This window comes from Jaculus jaculus, chromosome 19 (genome assembly GCF_020740685.1).
Source record: "Jaculus jaculus isolate mJacJac1 chromosome 19, mJacJac1.mat.Y.cur, whole genome shotgun sequence".
In the NCBI taxonomy this organism is placed as follows: domain Eukaryota; kingdom Metazoa; phylum Chordata; class Mammalia; order Rodentia; family Dipodidae; genus Jaculus; species Jaculus jaculus.
The window spans coordinates 42,549,855-42,562,400 of NC_059120.1; the positions used below are offsets into that span (position 1 = coordinate 42,549,855).

Genomic DNA, 12,546 nt, shown 5'->3' on the forward strand with positions numbered 1-12,546 from the left:
TAATGATGGTGACGCCTTGAGGCACCACAGGTCCATACATCTTCAGTAACACACAGGCTCACAATCACTGCCAGGGCAGCTGTCCCATGCCCACTGTGGACCAGACAGACACTGCAATGCAAAGCCTTGCCCTTGGGGAGCCCACCCAGTAGAAGGCAGTAAAGGGCTGGAACAGGCATCTCAAAATTTGCTGTGATGGTCCTGTGTCCCAGCCATAGCCAGTGGGTTGGAAACTAGGGAGAGACCTAGAAAGACTTTGTGACATGATCTGAGTCTTAAGTCTCCGGGTGACACTGAGGAGGAAGCCAGGGTCTGGCTGAAGGGCTGCTGGAGCCAAAACACCGGGATACTCACTGTGTCTTCAGAGCAAATGCTGGGCAAGAGTGTTTCTGTTTCACAATATGGAACCTGAGACTCAAGGTGGAAAAGTCCCTCACCTGAAGTCACATGAGAGGCAAGCAGCAGACACAAGAAGGAATCCGCCCTGGCCTGTTTTCACTTCAGGTCTTAGCCTAATCCTTACGGTATGAACCTACTAGCACCGGCAAGGCTGTTCAGCGTGATGCTGGCATGAACTTCTGGGAGTACGGGCTCCCTAGGCTTGGGGAACATGGGGACTATCATGAAGGGCTTTGCTTGCCTTTTAGGAAATATAGGTTGATCACAACAGTAGGGAGCTGAAGAGAAGTTAAAGAGGCGACATGACCCAATTTGCACAGTAGGAGGATTGCTGTGGAGAGAGGAGGTCGGAGGTTGGAGAAAGCTAGTCTGAAGGCAAGGGGTTAGCACAGGTGACAGGAGCCTAGACTATGCCTGCTGGTGGCTGAACCTGAGCAGAGGAGAGGCAGAGAGCATGCCGGGATACCAAGGCCTTGCTGTGGAAGATGTCCCCATGGAGGAAAAAATGAAGAGCTGATAAGGACTTGCAGGTTTCTGGCTTGGACAGCTGGGGGAATGGCGGTGTCCTCACAGCACATGGAAGGTGATATTGAAGCAGGCCTGGGGAGTAGCGACCACATGAAGCTTGGGTAGAAGGCAGGGAGCCCAAGATGCTGCTCATGGGCATTGCTGGGTAAGTCAGGTGGCCTCTGCTCCAGGCCTTGTTCTGCCCAGCTGGCCCTCACATCAGATGGAACCCTTGCAGCTGTGGGACATGACACTGACAAGAGCCACCAAGGAGCCACGGGACAGTCTCGGAAGGACACATCAATAGCAGCATCAGGAAGAGCCCTGACCAGAAAAGCCATCAGTGGACAAACTTGCTGGAGTGCTATCCTCCCAGGCAGCTGGCATCCCAGGTGGTCCAAGAATCCAAAAGGAATCTTCCATAACAGCTCGCTATAGACCCCTCAACTCCCATTTCCCCCAAGGCATGGCGACCACATGGAAAAGGATGACCATGCTGCTGGTGACAGACATTTAGTGTCCACATGAGGTAAGTTCCATCCGAGGCACGAAAATGCACAGTTGAGGAAACTGAGTCACAGGAGCAAAGCGTGGCAGGCTGGGATCACGTCCTAGACCAGGTGGCACTCATGCTGTGGTTCAACCACTGGGCATGAGTGGGAGGGGCCTGGCATGAAGCAGCAACCCGCCTTCCAGGGAGTCTTCACTAGTCTTCCACTGAGCTGGTATTTAATGTCCGGCAGGCGGGAGAGGCAACAAGCCAAGTCAGAACGGGATGCAGGCGCAGGCTCCGCTCAGGAGCCTCCTGTGAGCAGCTGGAGTTACTCTGGAAAGCTTCCTACCTCGTGCAGGAGCTGACCTTGAATTCTGGGTTAAGTACAAGACTTTTATGGTCAGGGGGACCATGATGGATGCCCACTACAATCCTAAGGTAGTTCTCCAGTGTCAGGCATGGTGCAGCACCGTGATGTAGCCACAGCAGCAGCAGCAGTAGCCGCAGTGACCTTCACCACGGACTCATCCCTGTTGATAGGGCTGTGCTTCTCCAAGCACGCTTGTGTCTTCTTTAATCCTAGCAAGTGAGATTTTAACACACACTAACAATGAATGTTAGTTCCTTCCTCCTCTTCTCTCCATCTCTCTGCACCCTGTGAGTAAGCAGGAAGGGTTAGGGGAAAATGCAGTCCTTTTTAGTTCACAAATGAAGTGTTAAATAGAAAGGTCAAGTGAATATCCTTGGGTTACGCAGCTCTGCACACGCTAAGACTTGAAACCAGATGTTCGGCCTGGTTCTTCTCTTTCACCAGGCTGAGCAGTGCTTAGCCCAGGGCTGTGCAGATGGGAGAAGTATTAACAGAGCTACTCCTGGAAGCAGCCCACAGAAGATACTTGGGGTCTGAAAGCTTGCACCATGACCTCCAGTCCCTGAGATCCATTATATGTGACCAGCTAACCACTGGCACCACCCCCTTCTAAAGCAGTCCCCCTGTCAGACTGAGCTCCCTCCGAAGACCACGTGGATATGCTGGATTCAATCCATGTTTCTGAGCTCAGAAGCCTGGCAACCAGGGGACATAATGGCACGGTGACGAGTGTAGTCACACAATCTTGAATCTGGTTCTCACCATCCACCAGCTAAATTAACCTCATCCATAACTAATCCTCTCTGAGCCCAAGTATCTCCTCTGCAAAACAGAGACAATGGCACCTCCACGTTGGCTTACTACGGACATTAAACCAAATAACCCGTGGAAGGCTGTCAGCCTAGTGGTGCCCCTTGACTTGCCTGGTCAGCACACAAGGGGGCCAGCTGGTGTGGGGAAGCACCAAGCAGGAATGATGGTCATGCCAGGAAGGAGAGTGACACCCGCAGAAGGATGGTGGAGTCTTCCTGGCTTCCTAAATGGTGGTGGCGGCTCTGAGAGCTCCTCGCTCCTATCTTGAGTGAGGGTGGGGTGTTGCATACAGCATCATAAATTCCTTCTCTTGTTTTTTCCAACTTTTGATACTTATTGCTACGTGACACAGTAAACTACCCATGTTTAATTTTTTAAAATACTATTATGTACCTTTCAGACTTATTTTATTTATTTGAGAGGGAGAGAGAAATAGACACAGTGAGTGAGTGAATATGGGTGCATAAGAGCCTCTTGCCACTGCAAACTAACTTTAGATGCATGGGCCACTTTATGTGTTTGGCTTGACGTGGATACTGAGGCCAGCAGGTTTTGCAAGCAAGCACTTTTAACCACTGAGCCATCTCCCCAGCCCATGTTTAAACTATATAATTTGATCAATTTTTGACCTGGGTCCGTACTTGCAAAATGATCGCCACAACCAAGATAATAAAAATACCCATCTCTCCCCAAAGAAATCCCCTGGTTATGCATCTCCCAGGACCTCCATCTCAAGCAACTACTGATCTACTTTCCATCACTGTAGATTACAATACTTTGCATTTTCTAGAATTTTATGAAACTGGAGCCATACAATGTCTAAACATTATTCAATGTTTATCTGCATTTACCTCTTCTTTTTAGTAATTACGTGTCACTCACTGCAGTGGTTACCAGAGCCCTTCTTTGAAGACAAGGCCTGGTCCCCAAGCAGGAAACCAAACAAAGAGCAATGAAGAAGGCTTTGGGGGTTTCCACCCACGGAATGACCAGAGGACACGCTAAGATTCGTTTGGAATCAACCTAAGAGGTTATGACTTCTGTGGGTGGGAAAGAGAATTTAGCAATAACCACCTTCGCCCACCCCCAGCACACACACCAGCTCCATTTACTGATATCCATACCTTATAACTAACTACCCTGTGAGGTAGCTTTGCTCTCCCATTTGACAGATTAGGAAACTGAGTCTCAGAGAGTTTCATTGAAATGCTCAAGTTCTCACAGCCAGCAAGTATCAACACTGAAACCTCTTACCATTTCATTCCCATTTCTGGCACTACCAAGCCAAGGTACCCACAGAGGTATCTTTCAGAGTGGGAGCCCTAAGCAATTGTTGCAGTTTTCTTTTCTTCTTCTTCTTCTTCTTCTTCTTCTTCTCCTCCTCCTCCTCCTTCTTTTTCTTCTTTACTTAATTTTTTGCTGTTGTAGTTCACACTTAGATCAGACTCAAAAGGGAAAAGAGAGAATGACATGTCCCTGAGGCCAAGTGAGGAGACCGTAACAGAGGTCAGAGGAACATCCCAAAGGAAGAGGAAATTCCAGGGCTGCTTATCCCACAAGCAGGGGGGTTTCAGGGTCTGAACCCCATGGAGTCACAAAGAGCTGATTCAAGCCCTAGAGCCAGGACTTCCTGACCTTGGACAGACTACTTCTTCTTTCCTGCCTCTGTTGCCTTTCCTATGAAATGGTACCGTTCATCCCTTCACAGACACCACCTCACGGGGCTGTGAAGATTAAATGCTGTATGGGGGTCATTCATTCTCCTTCAATGTTTTTTGTTTCTATCCATGTCTTCTGTTTTAACAACAACACAAAAAGACAAGGAAAATATATAAGCACTGTCACATGGGTAAGATGTTGGATTTAGTGGACATGGGCATGGCATGTAGGAGAAGCAGTACTCAGCAGATGCTTCCAGAAGGAGTGCACAGCTCTGGAGAAAGATTTTGTGAAGGCATGAGGAATGGCTAAGACCTCAGGGAATGATAGTGGGAGGCATGGAGAATGTATAAGAAGGACAGGTGGCTAGACACATGAAGAAACACAAATTGAAGGTTAGGTGCTGTGAGGAGATCTTCACAGGGTCACAGACCAGAGGAATCATCACTTATTGTCACTGGATTATTGCAGTCAGGTTCGCATTCCTGGTAGAAATCACCCAACCAAGTGCAGTTTGTGGGAAAAAGAGGTTTATTTTGGCTTACAGGCTCGAAGGGGAAGCTCCATGATGGCAGGGAAAAGAACGAAATGAGCAGAGGGTGGACATCACCCCCTGGCCAACATAGGGTGGACCGTAGCAACAGGAGAATGTGCCAAACACTGGCAAGGGGAAACTGGCTATAACACCCACAAAGCCTGCTCCCAACAATACACTCCCTCCAGGAGGCATTAATTCCCAAATTTCCATCAGCTGGAAACCTAGCATTCAGAAACCTAAGTTTATGGTGGGGGGGGACACCTGCATCAAACCACCACATGGATACCAAACTCATTACATACTATTTAACCCTCACCATGCCATTAGCAACTCAGAGAGTAATTGATAGAGTGTTAAATCTGGGTCTAGCCAGCTCCAAAACACCCAGGCCAAACTGGCTGGGACATTGTCAAGAGGCCTTCCCCAACTCAACCCTGCCTTAGAGTCATCAATTGTCCTCTGAGCCCACTGACACCACTGCCTTCCCAGGCCAACCCATGCAACTGTGAGCAAGCTGCCAGTCTTAAGCCACACTACGGGATAACGGAGTCCCCCGGCACCTGGCTCTCTGAGCTCCTGGGGTCAGCGTGGGCAGGAGGGCTCTGTAAGCAGCCCGAGAGGCAGGATGAATCTTTCCCCTATTAGACCACCTCTGAACCCGGAGCTCTGTGTCCCGCCTCCATGAAAATCCTGTCCGGAACACTTATCTGTGTGGTTCCAGAACCAGCAAGGGCTTGGAGCTTTCACGTGGCTTCCAAACCATCCCGGACCCCCCTGAGGCACCCCTCCCCTCCCCAGCTACCCACAGGTAGTGTGGGCGTCCTACACACCTTCTCCCTAGAGTAGGGGGATCCTCCTGTAACTGCAGCAGGGTGAGGTGAACTACACCCCCCAAATGCCAGTGCAGGCCTTGGGGCCAGCTAATGTTGTCAGGTCTGTGAGAGGGCATTGTGTGAGGAGCTGGCCCTTCCCAAGGGCAACTGCGTGTCCCTTAGTCTTCCTTACCCTGTGCCTTGGGTACTGGCGGGGTGGTGGGGGGGAATCTGGGAGGCCCGTGCAGGCCCTGCGGTTGTGCTGTCCTGAGGCTCCTCCCGGTGGGGGCCAACACGGCCACCCCGCGGCCCCGCCCGCACCTGCTGCATTGCCCTGCGAAGCTGGCTACGGGGTGAGGTGGGGCGCGGAGCTGGCGGAGGGGGCGCGCGGGTAGGAGCGGGGCATGGGGGTCTGCAGATCCTGTCTGGCAGCATCATCATAATAGCAACCCATCTCCCGCGGGGCTGAATCCCGCCTCGGGCCTGGGAAAGCTGCTATCGATCGGCTCTTCCATGCCTACTTCATTACACCGGCGAGAGCCTCTTCGGCGCTCCTCAACTTCTGCCCCCCACCCACCCACCCCTGCTAACCTCTCCGGACCGGGGCTGCACGCTGCTGTGAGCGGCACGGAGTTCTGGTGAGTGAACTGGGCTCTGGCAAAGAATGAGGTGTTGGGGAAATAGGGGGTAACCCACCGGGTGGCCGGGTCGGTGGCGTTGGCCCCCGCCGGTCCCTTTAATTGGAGTTCTCGGGCGGGCCGGCGGGCGGGCGGGCCAGGTGCGGCGCTGCGTGGTGCGGTGCGGCGCGGTGCGGCTGCGGGCGGCGGCCGGGCGCTCCGTACGCGCCGCCCGCGGGACTGCAGAGCCGGCTCCCCGGCTGGCCGCCCGCACCCCGCCGCCGCCCGCTGCTGCCCCGGGGATCCGCCGGGGCTGGATGTCACCCGGGAACATGGAGGCTCGGGAGCCCACCCCGAAGGGTAAATCCATGCGGGGCGCTGCGCGGCGCGGCGCGTGCGGTCTCCCCTGCCCGGGGTGGGGGTGGGGGCTGCGGGGTACCCAGGGCGCAGCCTCGGGCGCAGCGGGCTCGGGCGAGCCGGGGTCAGCTGACCCGGCTGCCAGCCAGAGGGTCTTGGATCTGCGTGGGCCGAGTGTGTGTGTGGCGGGGGGGGCGGTGAGATAGGAAAGGACTTGACCCTGCAGAAGAGAGCACGGAATGGTTTTAGGGACCCCCCTCGGGGGGGGGGGTGCTGTGCGTGACGCTGGGTCTGAGAGCGCGGAGAGGAGCTGACGGGTGATGAGAAAAGCAGCTGACAGTATAACCATGTCTGGTAAAGGGTTGGTGGGACCTGAGTCTCCTGGGTCTGCCGGGAGGCAGTCACCTCCCTGCTGCCGAATCCAAAGGGCTGCTCGGCCGGAGTGGGGCTTCCCTCCCCTTCGCGGAGGCCGGGGAGCCCCGACGCCTGAGAGGAAGCTAGATCTGGGGGGGGGTCGCCTGGAGTCGCCTCCTCTGCACCCCCAGACTTCTGTCTCCTAGTCCTGTTTTCGGATGGCACCAGCTAGGTTGACTCGGCCCGCAACTAGAAGCCCCTACGGCACCAGACAGGAAGGGGTTAAGGCGGCTCTCCAGCCCGCAGCCCGCGGGAGGGTCGGGTCCAGGCTCGGGAGCGCGCCCGGAGGAATCCCTTCCCGAGCCCCGGGGGCGCCGGGGAGAGGGCCCCGACCCCTCCCCGCCCTAGCGCCCGCGGGATTGGGTCGGCAGGGGGCCAGCCCGGAAGCCAGCTTCCTTCAGGCTCCCCCTCTCCCTGATGCCAAGCAGCCTTGCAGCCTGGCAAGCTGGGCGTTTGTTCTATGCTCCCTGCAGAGATGTAAGGGATTTTCTCTTGGGGGTGGGGGGAGATCAGTGAGTGGTTCTGTGTCTGCCCGGCTCAAATGCCACCCGACTCAGAGCAAGGACTAAGGCCCAGGGATCCTGGAGGGCGAGTAAGTTCAGCGACCGACAACGGAGCTATCCAGCTTTCTAAAGGAGACCTTGCTGCATGCGGGATCTCCCCAGGAGAGTGGAAAGAATGTGTGTCCAGACGGGGTGCTTCTAGCTCTAACCTGGCTATATGGTCAGATCTTGTCTGGCAGGCTGCAGGGTAAAACCCTCCCCTGGGGGGATGAGTCCTGACTTGGAGAGGGGAAGGGGTTTGCCCTCTTCCTAAAACAGTTGAGGATTAGGGGGTCTTGATGAGTTCCCTGGGGGACCCTGGAGAAGCCAGCTCAGGCAAACCTGAAGGTTTGTTAACAAATACTCTAGCAGAACAGAACGTGCTGGCAGCTGGTGGGAAGGAAGCCTGTCTAAACGCTACTTAGAAGGCCGTAGGGTGGGTCTCAGACACCGGCACCACACAGGAAGGAGGTCATGGGGACTTGTCACCTGCAGGGAGGGGAGCCGCCTGAGCCCCTCTCAATCTTGGCACTAGCTGCCTGAAAAGCCCTGGTCCCACCTTACTGCTGTGTCTTCCAGGCAACGCCACACCTCCTGAGGACTCCCGCTTTTGCTGAGCTGCGCATCTTACCTCCTTCCTTCCAAAGGTTCCAGGCCCCAGGCTCTGCTGTTCTCAAGTCCCGCATGTGCCTGGCCAAGCATTCCACTGTCCCTCCAGCCCAGTGGAGTCCTAGAGCTCACCTCTAGGACCTGGAGCCTGCCCTCCTGCCCGGAATGACTCACCATTATTTCCAGCTGGAGTGAGAAGATGTGAAGATGGGGAGTTGGGCTGTCTGGTTGAGTATCTAGGATTCCTGCAGCCTCTGATCCACTCTGTAAGGAAGAGAGCCTCGGGCTCCTGTCTAGCCAGGTAAATCAATTTATCACTTAATAACAGCCATGTAGAGACACTAGGGTGGTATCAGTGAGGAAGACCCAGGCCCAGGACCCCCCTGCCCCCATGTATATCTACCATTGATGGAGGGATCTTCAAGGCCCTTGAAAAGGGCTCCCTATTCTCCTCTTAATGGGGCTATGCCACAGGATACTGTGTGATACAGAGGGGCCTGTAGCAATCACCTGTGCCCCCCCCCACCCGCCCCGTGCAGAACTTTCCATTGCTTCCTTGAGAGGTTGTGCCTTGCTCCCCACGCATCCGCAGCTCAGACAAGTTACAAGGTGAAAGTCAATTCTGCCTGGTGGTGGTGGTGGCGGTGGTGATGGTAGGCGTTTCTGAACTCCTGGCTGAGAGATGGGAGACAGCAATCAGCAGCGCAGGTCAGGCTGCTAATGGTGAGTGGTCTCATGCCATTAATGGCCTCTGTCTTTCAGCCAAGCGAGGCTTTCTCCAGCTTGCAGAGGGCTCCCGGGGCTCTCCTGCAGGAGTGCAGGCCAATGCTTCTGTGTTTCCGGGGGGCCCGTTACCAGCACCCTGAGCCCCTGCTGCCAAGCAGCTGGAACGCATAGAGTGAAGTGCTCCTCTCAGTCCCAATTATGACAGTGGCCACCGGAGACCCAGTGGACGAGGCTGCTGCCCTCCCTGGGCACCCACAGGACACCTATGACCCAGAGGCAGACCACGAGTGTTGTGAGAGGGTAGTGATCAACATCTCAGGCCTGCGGTTTGAGACCCAGCTAAAGACCTTAGCCCAGTTTCCAGAGACCCTCTTAGGGGACCCCAAGAAGCGGATGAGGTACTTTGATCCCCTCCGAAATGAGTACTTTTTTGATCGCAACCGCCCAAGCTTTGATGCTATTTTGTACTATTACCAGTCTGGGGGCCGGCTGAGGCGACCTGTGAATGTGCCCTTAGATATATTCTCTGAAGAGATCCGGTTTTATGAGCTAGGAGAAGAAGCGATGGAGATGTTTCGGGAGGATGAAGGCTACATCAAGGAGGAAGAGCGTCCTCTGCCTGAAAATGAGTTTCAGAGGCAAGTGTGGCTCCTTTTCGAATACCCTGAGAGCTCAGGGCCTGCTCGGATTATAGCCATTGTATCTGTCATGGTTATTCTGATCTCAATCGTCAGCTTCTGTCTGGAAACCTTACCCATCTTCCGGGATGAGAATGAAGATATGCATGGTGGTGGAGTGACCTTCCACACTTACTCCAACAGCACCATCGGGTACCAGCAGTCCACCTCCTTCACTGACCCTTTCTTTATTGTCGAGACTCTCTGCATCATCTGGTTCTCATTTGAGTTCTTGGTGAGGTTCTTTGCCTGTCCCAGCAAAGCTGGCTTCTTCACCAACATCATGAACATCATTGACATTGTGGCCATCATCCCCTACTTCATCACCCTGGGGACAGAGCTAGCTGAGAAGCCAGAGGACGCCCAGCAGGGCCAGCAGGCTATGTCACTGGCCATCCTCCGTGTCATCCGGTTGGTAAGAGTCTTTAGGATTTTCAAGTTGTCCAGACACTCAAAAGGTCTGCAGATCCTAGGTCAGACCCTCAAAGCCAGCATGAGAGAATTGGGCCTCCTGATATTCTTCCTCTTCATTGGGGTCATCCTCTTCTCCAGTGCTGTCTATTTTGCAGAGGCTGATGAGCGAGAGTCCCAGTTCCCCAGCATCCCAGATGCCTTCTGGTGGGCAGTCGTCTCCATGACAACTGTAGGCTATGGAGACATGGTTCCAACTACAATTGGGGGAAAGATAGTGGGTTCCCTGTGTGCAATTGCAGGTGTGTTAACCATTGCCTTGCCAGTCCCTGTCATTGTGTCTAATTTCAACTATTTCTACCACCGGGAGACAGAGGGAGAGGAGCAGGCCCAGTACTTGCAAGTGACAAGCTGCCCAAAGATCCCTTCCTCCCCTGACCTGAAGAAAAGTAGGAGTGCCTCCACCATCAGTAAATCTGATTACATGGAGATCCAGGAGGGGGTTAACAACAGTAACGAGGACTTTAGAGAGGAAAACTTAAAAACAGCCAATTGCACTTTGGCTAACACAAACTACGTGAATATTACCAAAATGTTAACTGATGTCTGACTGAAAACCTATTAAGATCCTCACAGCTCCACAGGACTAATGCAGATGTTGCATAATAGCCTGCATTATAGTCAGTGCGTTCTACAGCGTGCATCTGGTTCTGCATGGAAAGCAACAGTCGTGCAAGTGACTTTGGGCGTTTTGAATCTTGATTTAGAACACAGAATATCAATCGTGGCTTTCATGCTAATCTTCATCACCAACTTGCAGGTTTCCAAAGATGAGAGTCACCTATGGAGCCAGGATTTCAGAAAGATACACTGAGATCACTTCATATCTCATATACAATCTACTACATCAGTGCCACCCTCCCTTCCCAACTAGATGAGTATGTGTGCACACACACACACACACACACACACACACACACACACACCTGGGAGATGCTCTCCCTTCTCCCCACCTTACCACCCCATTTCAGCCCACCTACCCCTTCACAGAGGAACATGATCATTTCTTAGCTTGAAAACACTGGTTACTACTCCAAAGGTCATTCCCATTTTTGCACTGAAAAGAACACACGGTCCTGTGTGTCGGAATTACTTTCTGTGTCACAGGCTGGGGTTTGTGAATTGCAGTTGCCAAGTAGATGCTCCGGAGGCTTATGTTTCGTAACTGAAAATGCTGCATTCTGCTTTTTTTTTTTTTCCCCCTGCAGTGTCAATGTGAGGGGACCTGGAGGAGGTACTGTTAGTATGACCGAATATGAGTTGTCAAGTTTCACATTTGTTACCTTAGGCCTACAGGGAGAAACTACCCAAATAAGGGATCTCTCAGCTTCAGATTTCACTATTTTTGCAGGTTTGAGGGTCACAAAAAAATAATCTGGTTTCTTCATTTACACTGGAGTTTGAAGGCTTCTGCTTTCCTAGGGATGTGGCCCAGCTATCCTGACACTGCAGTGAAATATACCAGTGATGCAATAGAGCTGCATGGGTGTTCATTGCATGAATCTCAATATTTAAAATACAGGAGATAACCTATTTTCCTTGTAGCCTACACAGTATTCATACTTAGAGTATTAATAGCCTTGCGATGGTTTTGAACTAGGGTTTTTCCCATCAAAGGCAAAAGCTCTCCATGAGGAAAAAAAAAAAATAGATGGTTTGGAATAGGAAATTAAACTTCTGGGCCTCCAGCCTACCCATCGGGGAACACAGACCCTACCATACCAGGAGAATGAGCAGCGAAATTAGCCTAAATATTCACATGACTGCACCTTAGGAAACTGACTTAGTCATGGGCATGAATTCACAAGCTGACCAAAACATTGGTCCTGAGGACAGGCGGGTCTTTGGATCTAATGTATATAAATATATATCGGCTATCTCTTCTGTGTTCCTCTTACCTAGCTAGCTATAGAAAAGTTGCATTCGAACCTTGTATAAGCTTATGCAATATTTTTGACACAGGGCAATTTATGCATGTGTTTGACAATGTGCACTAGAATATATATATATATATACATACATACATAAGTGTGTATACATACATTATACGCACACATATATATATATTAATTCTCTGGAGTTCAGGTTCAGAAGCAAATCCATTGCTTTGTGGGTTGGTTGTATAAGAAGCCCAATGGGTTCATTGGTAAAGCCACTGGGCCTGGGTTTGCTGCCATTGCCTCAGACACGCTCCAGTGTCCATGGATTCCTAGACGTTAGAAGTGTCTTCTGCCCTCCACGTGCTGCAGCTTCAGTTTCCCATGGCTGAGGCTTGTCTTACTGAGTGCACAAGGGTCCTATGGCCCTCACAGCGCCAAGCTGTCTGGCCAGACCTACCCTAGGCCTCCTTTCTACAGTCCATCATCCCACTCATCACCTCCATTCTTACCTTCACCCTCTCCCCACTGGAGTCTCAGTATCATTTGGCTCTTCATCCATCACTCTCGTGAACTTGCCCCTAGAACCAGAATGGATCCCTTGCTTTTAAATCAAGGAGTAAGACTCCTTGGGACCAATTTCCACTGATCTGAACATCAAGAAA

General features: G+C 52.4%; 1 protein-coding gene across 5 annotated transcripts; it reads left to right on the forward strand.

Moving 5' to 3' along the window:
* Positions 1-6,166: 6,166 nt before the first annotated feature.
* Kcna2 (potassium voltage-gated channel subfamily A member 2) lies at positions 6,167-11,697 on the forward strand. 5 transcript variants are annotated; one of them, XM_045138176.1, is made up of 3 exons: positions 6,167-6,229; positions 8,101-8,431; positions 8,893-11,697. In XM_045138176.1, exon 3 carries the CDS (start codon positions 9,055-9,057, stop codon positions 10,552-10,554), a length of 1,500 nt encoding a protein of 499 aa, XP_044994111.1. In that variant the 5' UTR covers positions 6,167-6,229; positions 8,101-8,431; positions 8,893-9,054; the 3' UTR covers positions 10,555-11,697. The 5 variants fall into 5 exon arrangements, with proteins under 5 accessions (XP_044994111.1, XP_044994112.1, XP_044994113.1 ...); XM_045138177.1 differs by lacking the exon at positions 6,167-6,229 and adding an exon at positions 6,533-6,568; XM_045138178.1 differs by lacking the exon at positions 6,167-6,229 and adding an exon at positions 6,668-6,741.
* Positions 11,698-12,546: the final 849 nt, after the last annotated feature.

Coding starts and splice junctions, on each gene's coding strand:
- Kcna2 (XM_045138176.1), top strand. CDS start 9,055: ATGACAGTGGCCACCGGAGACCCAGTGGACGAGGCTGCTGCCCTCCCT.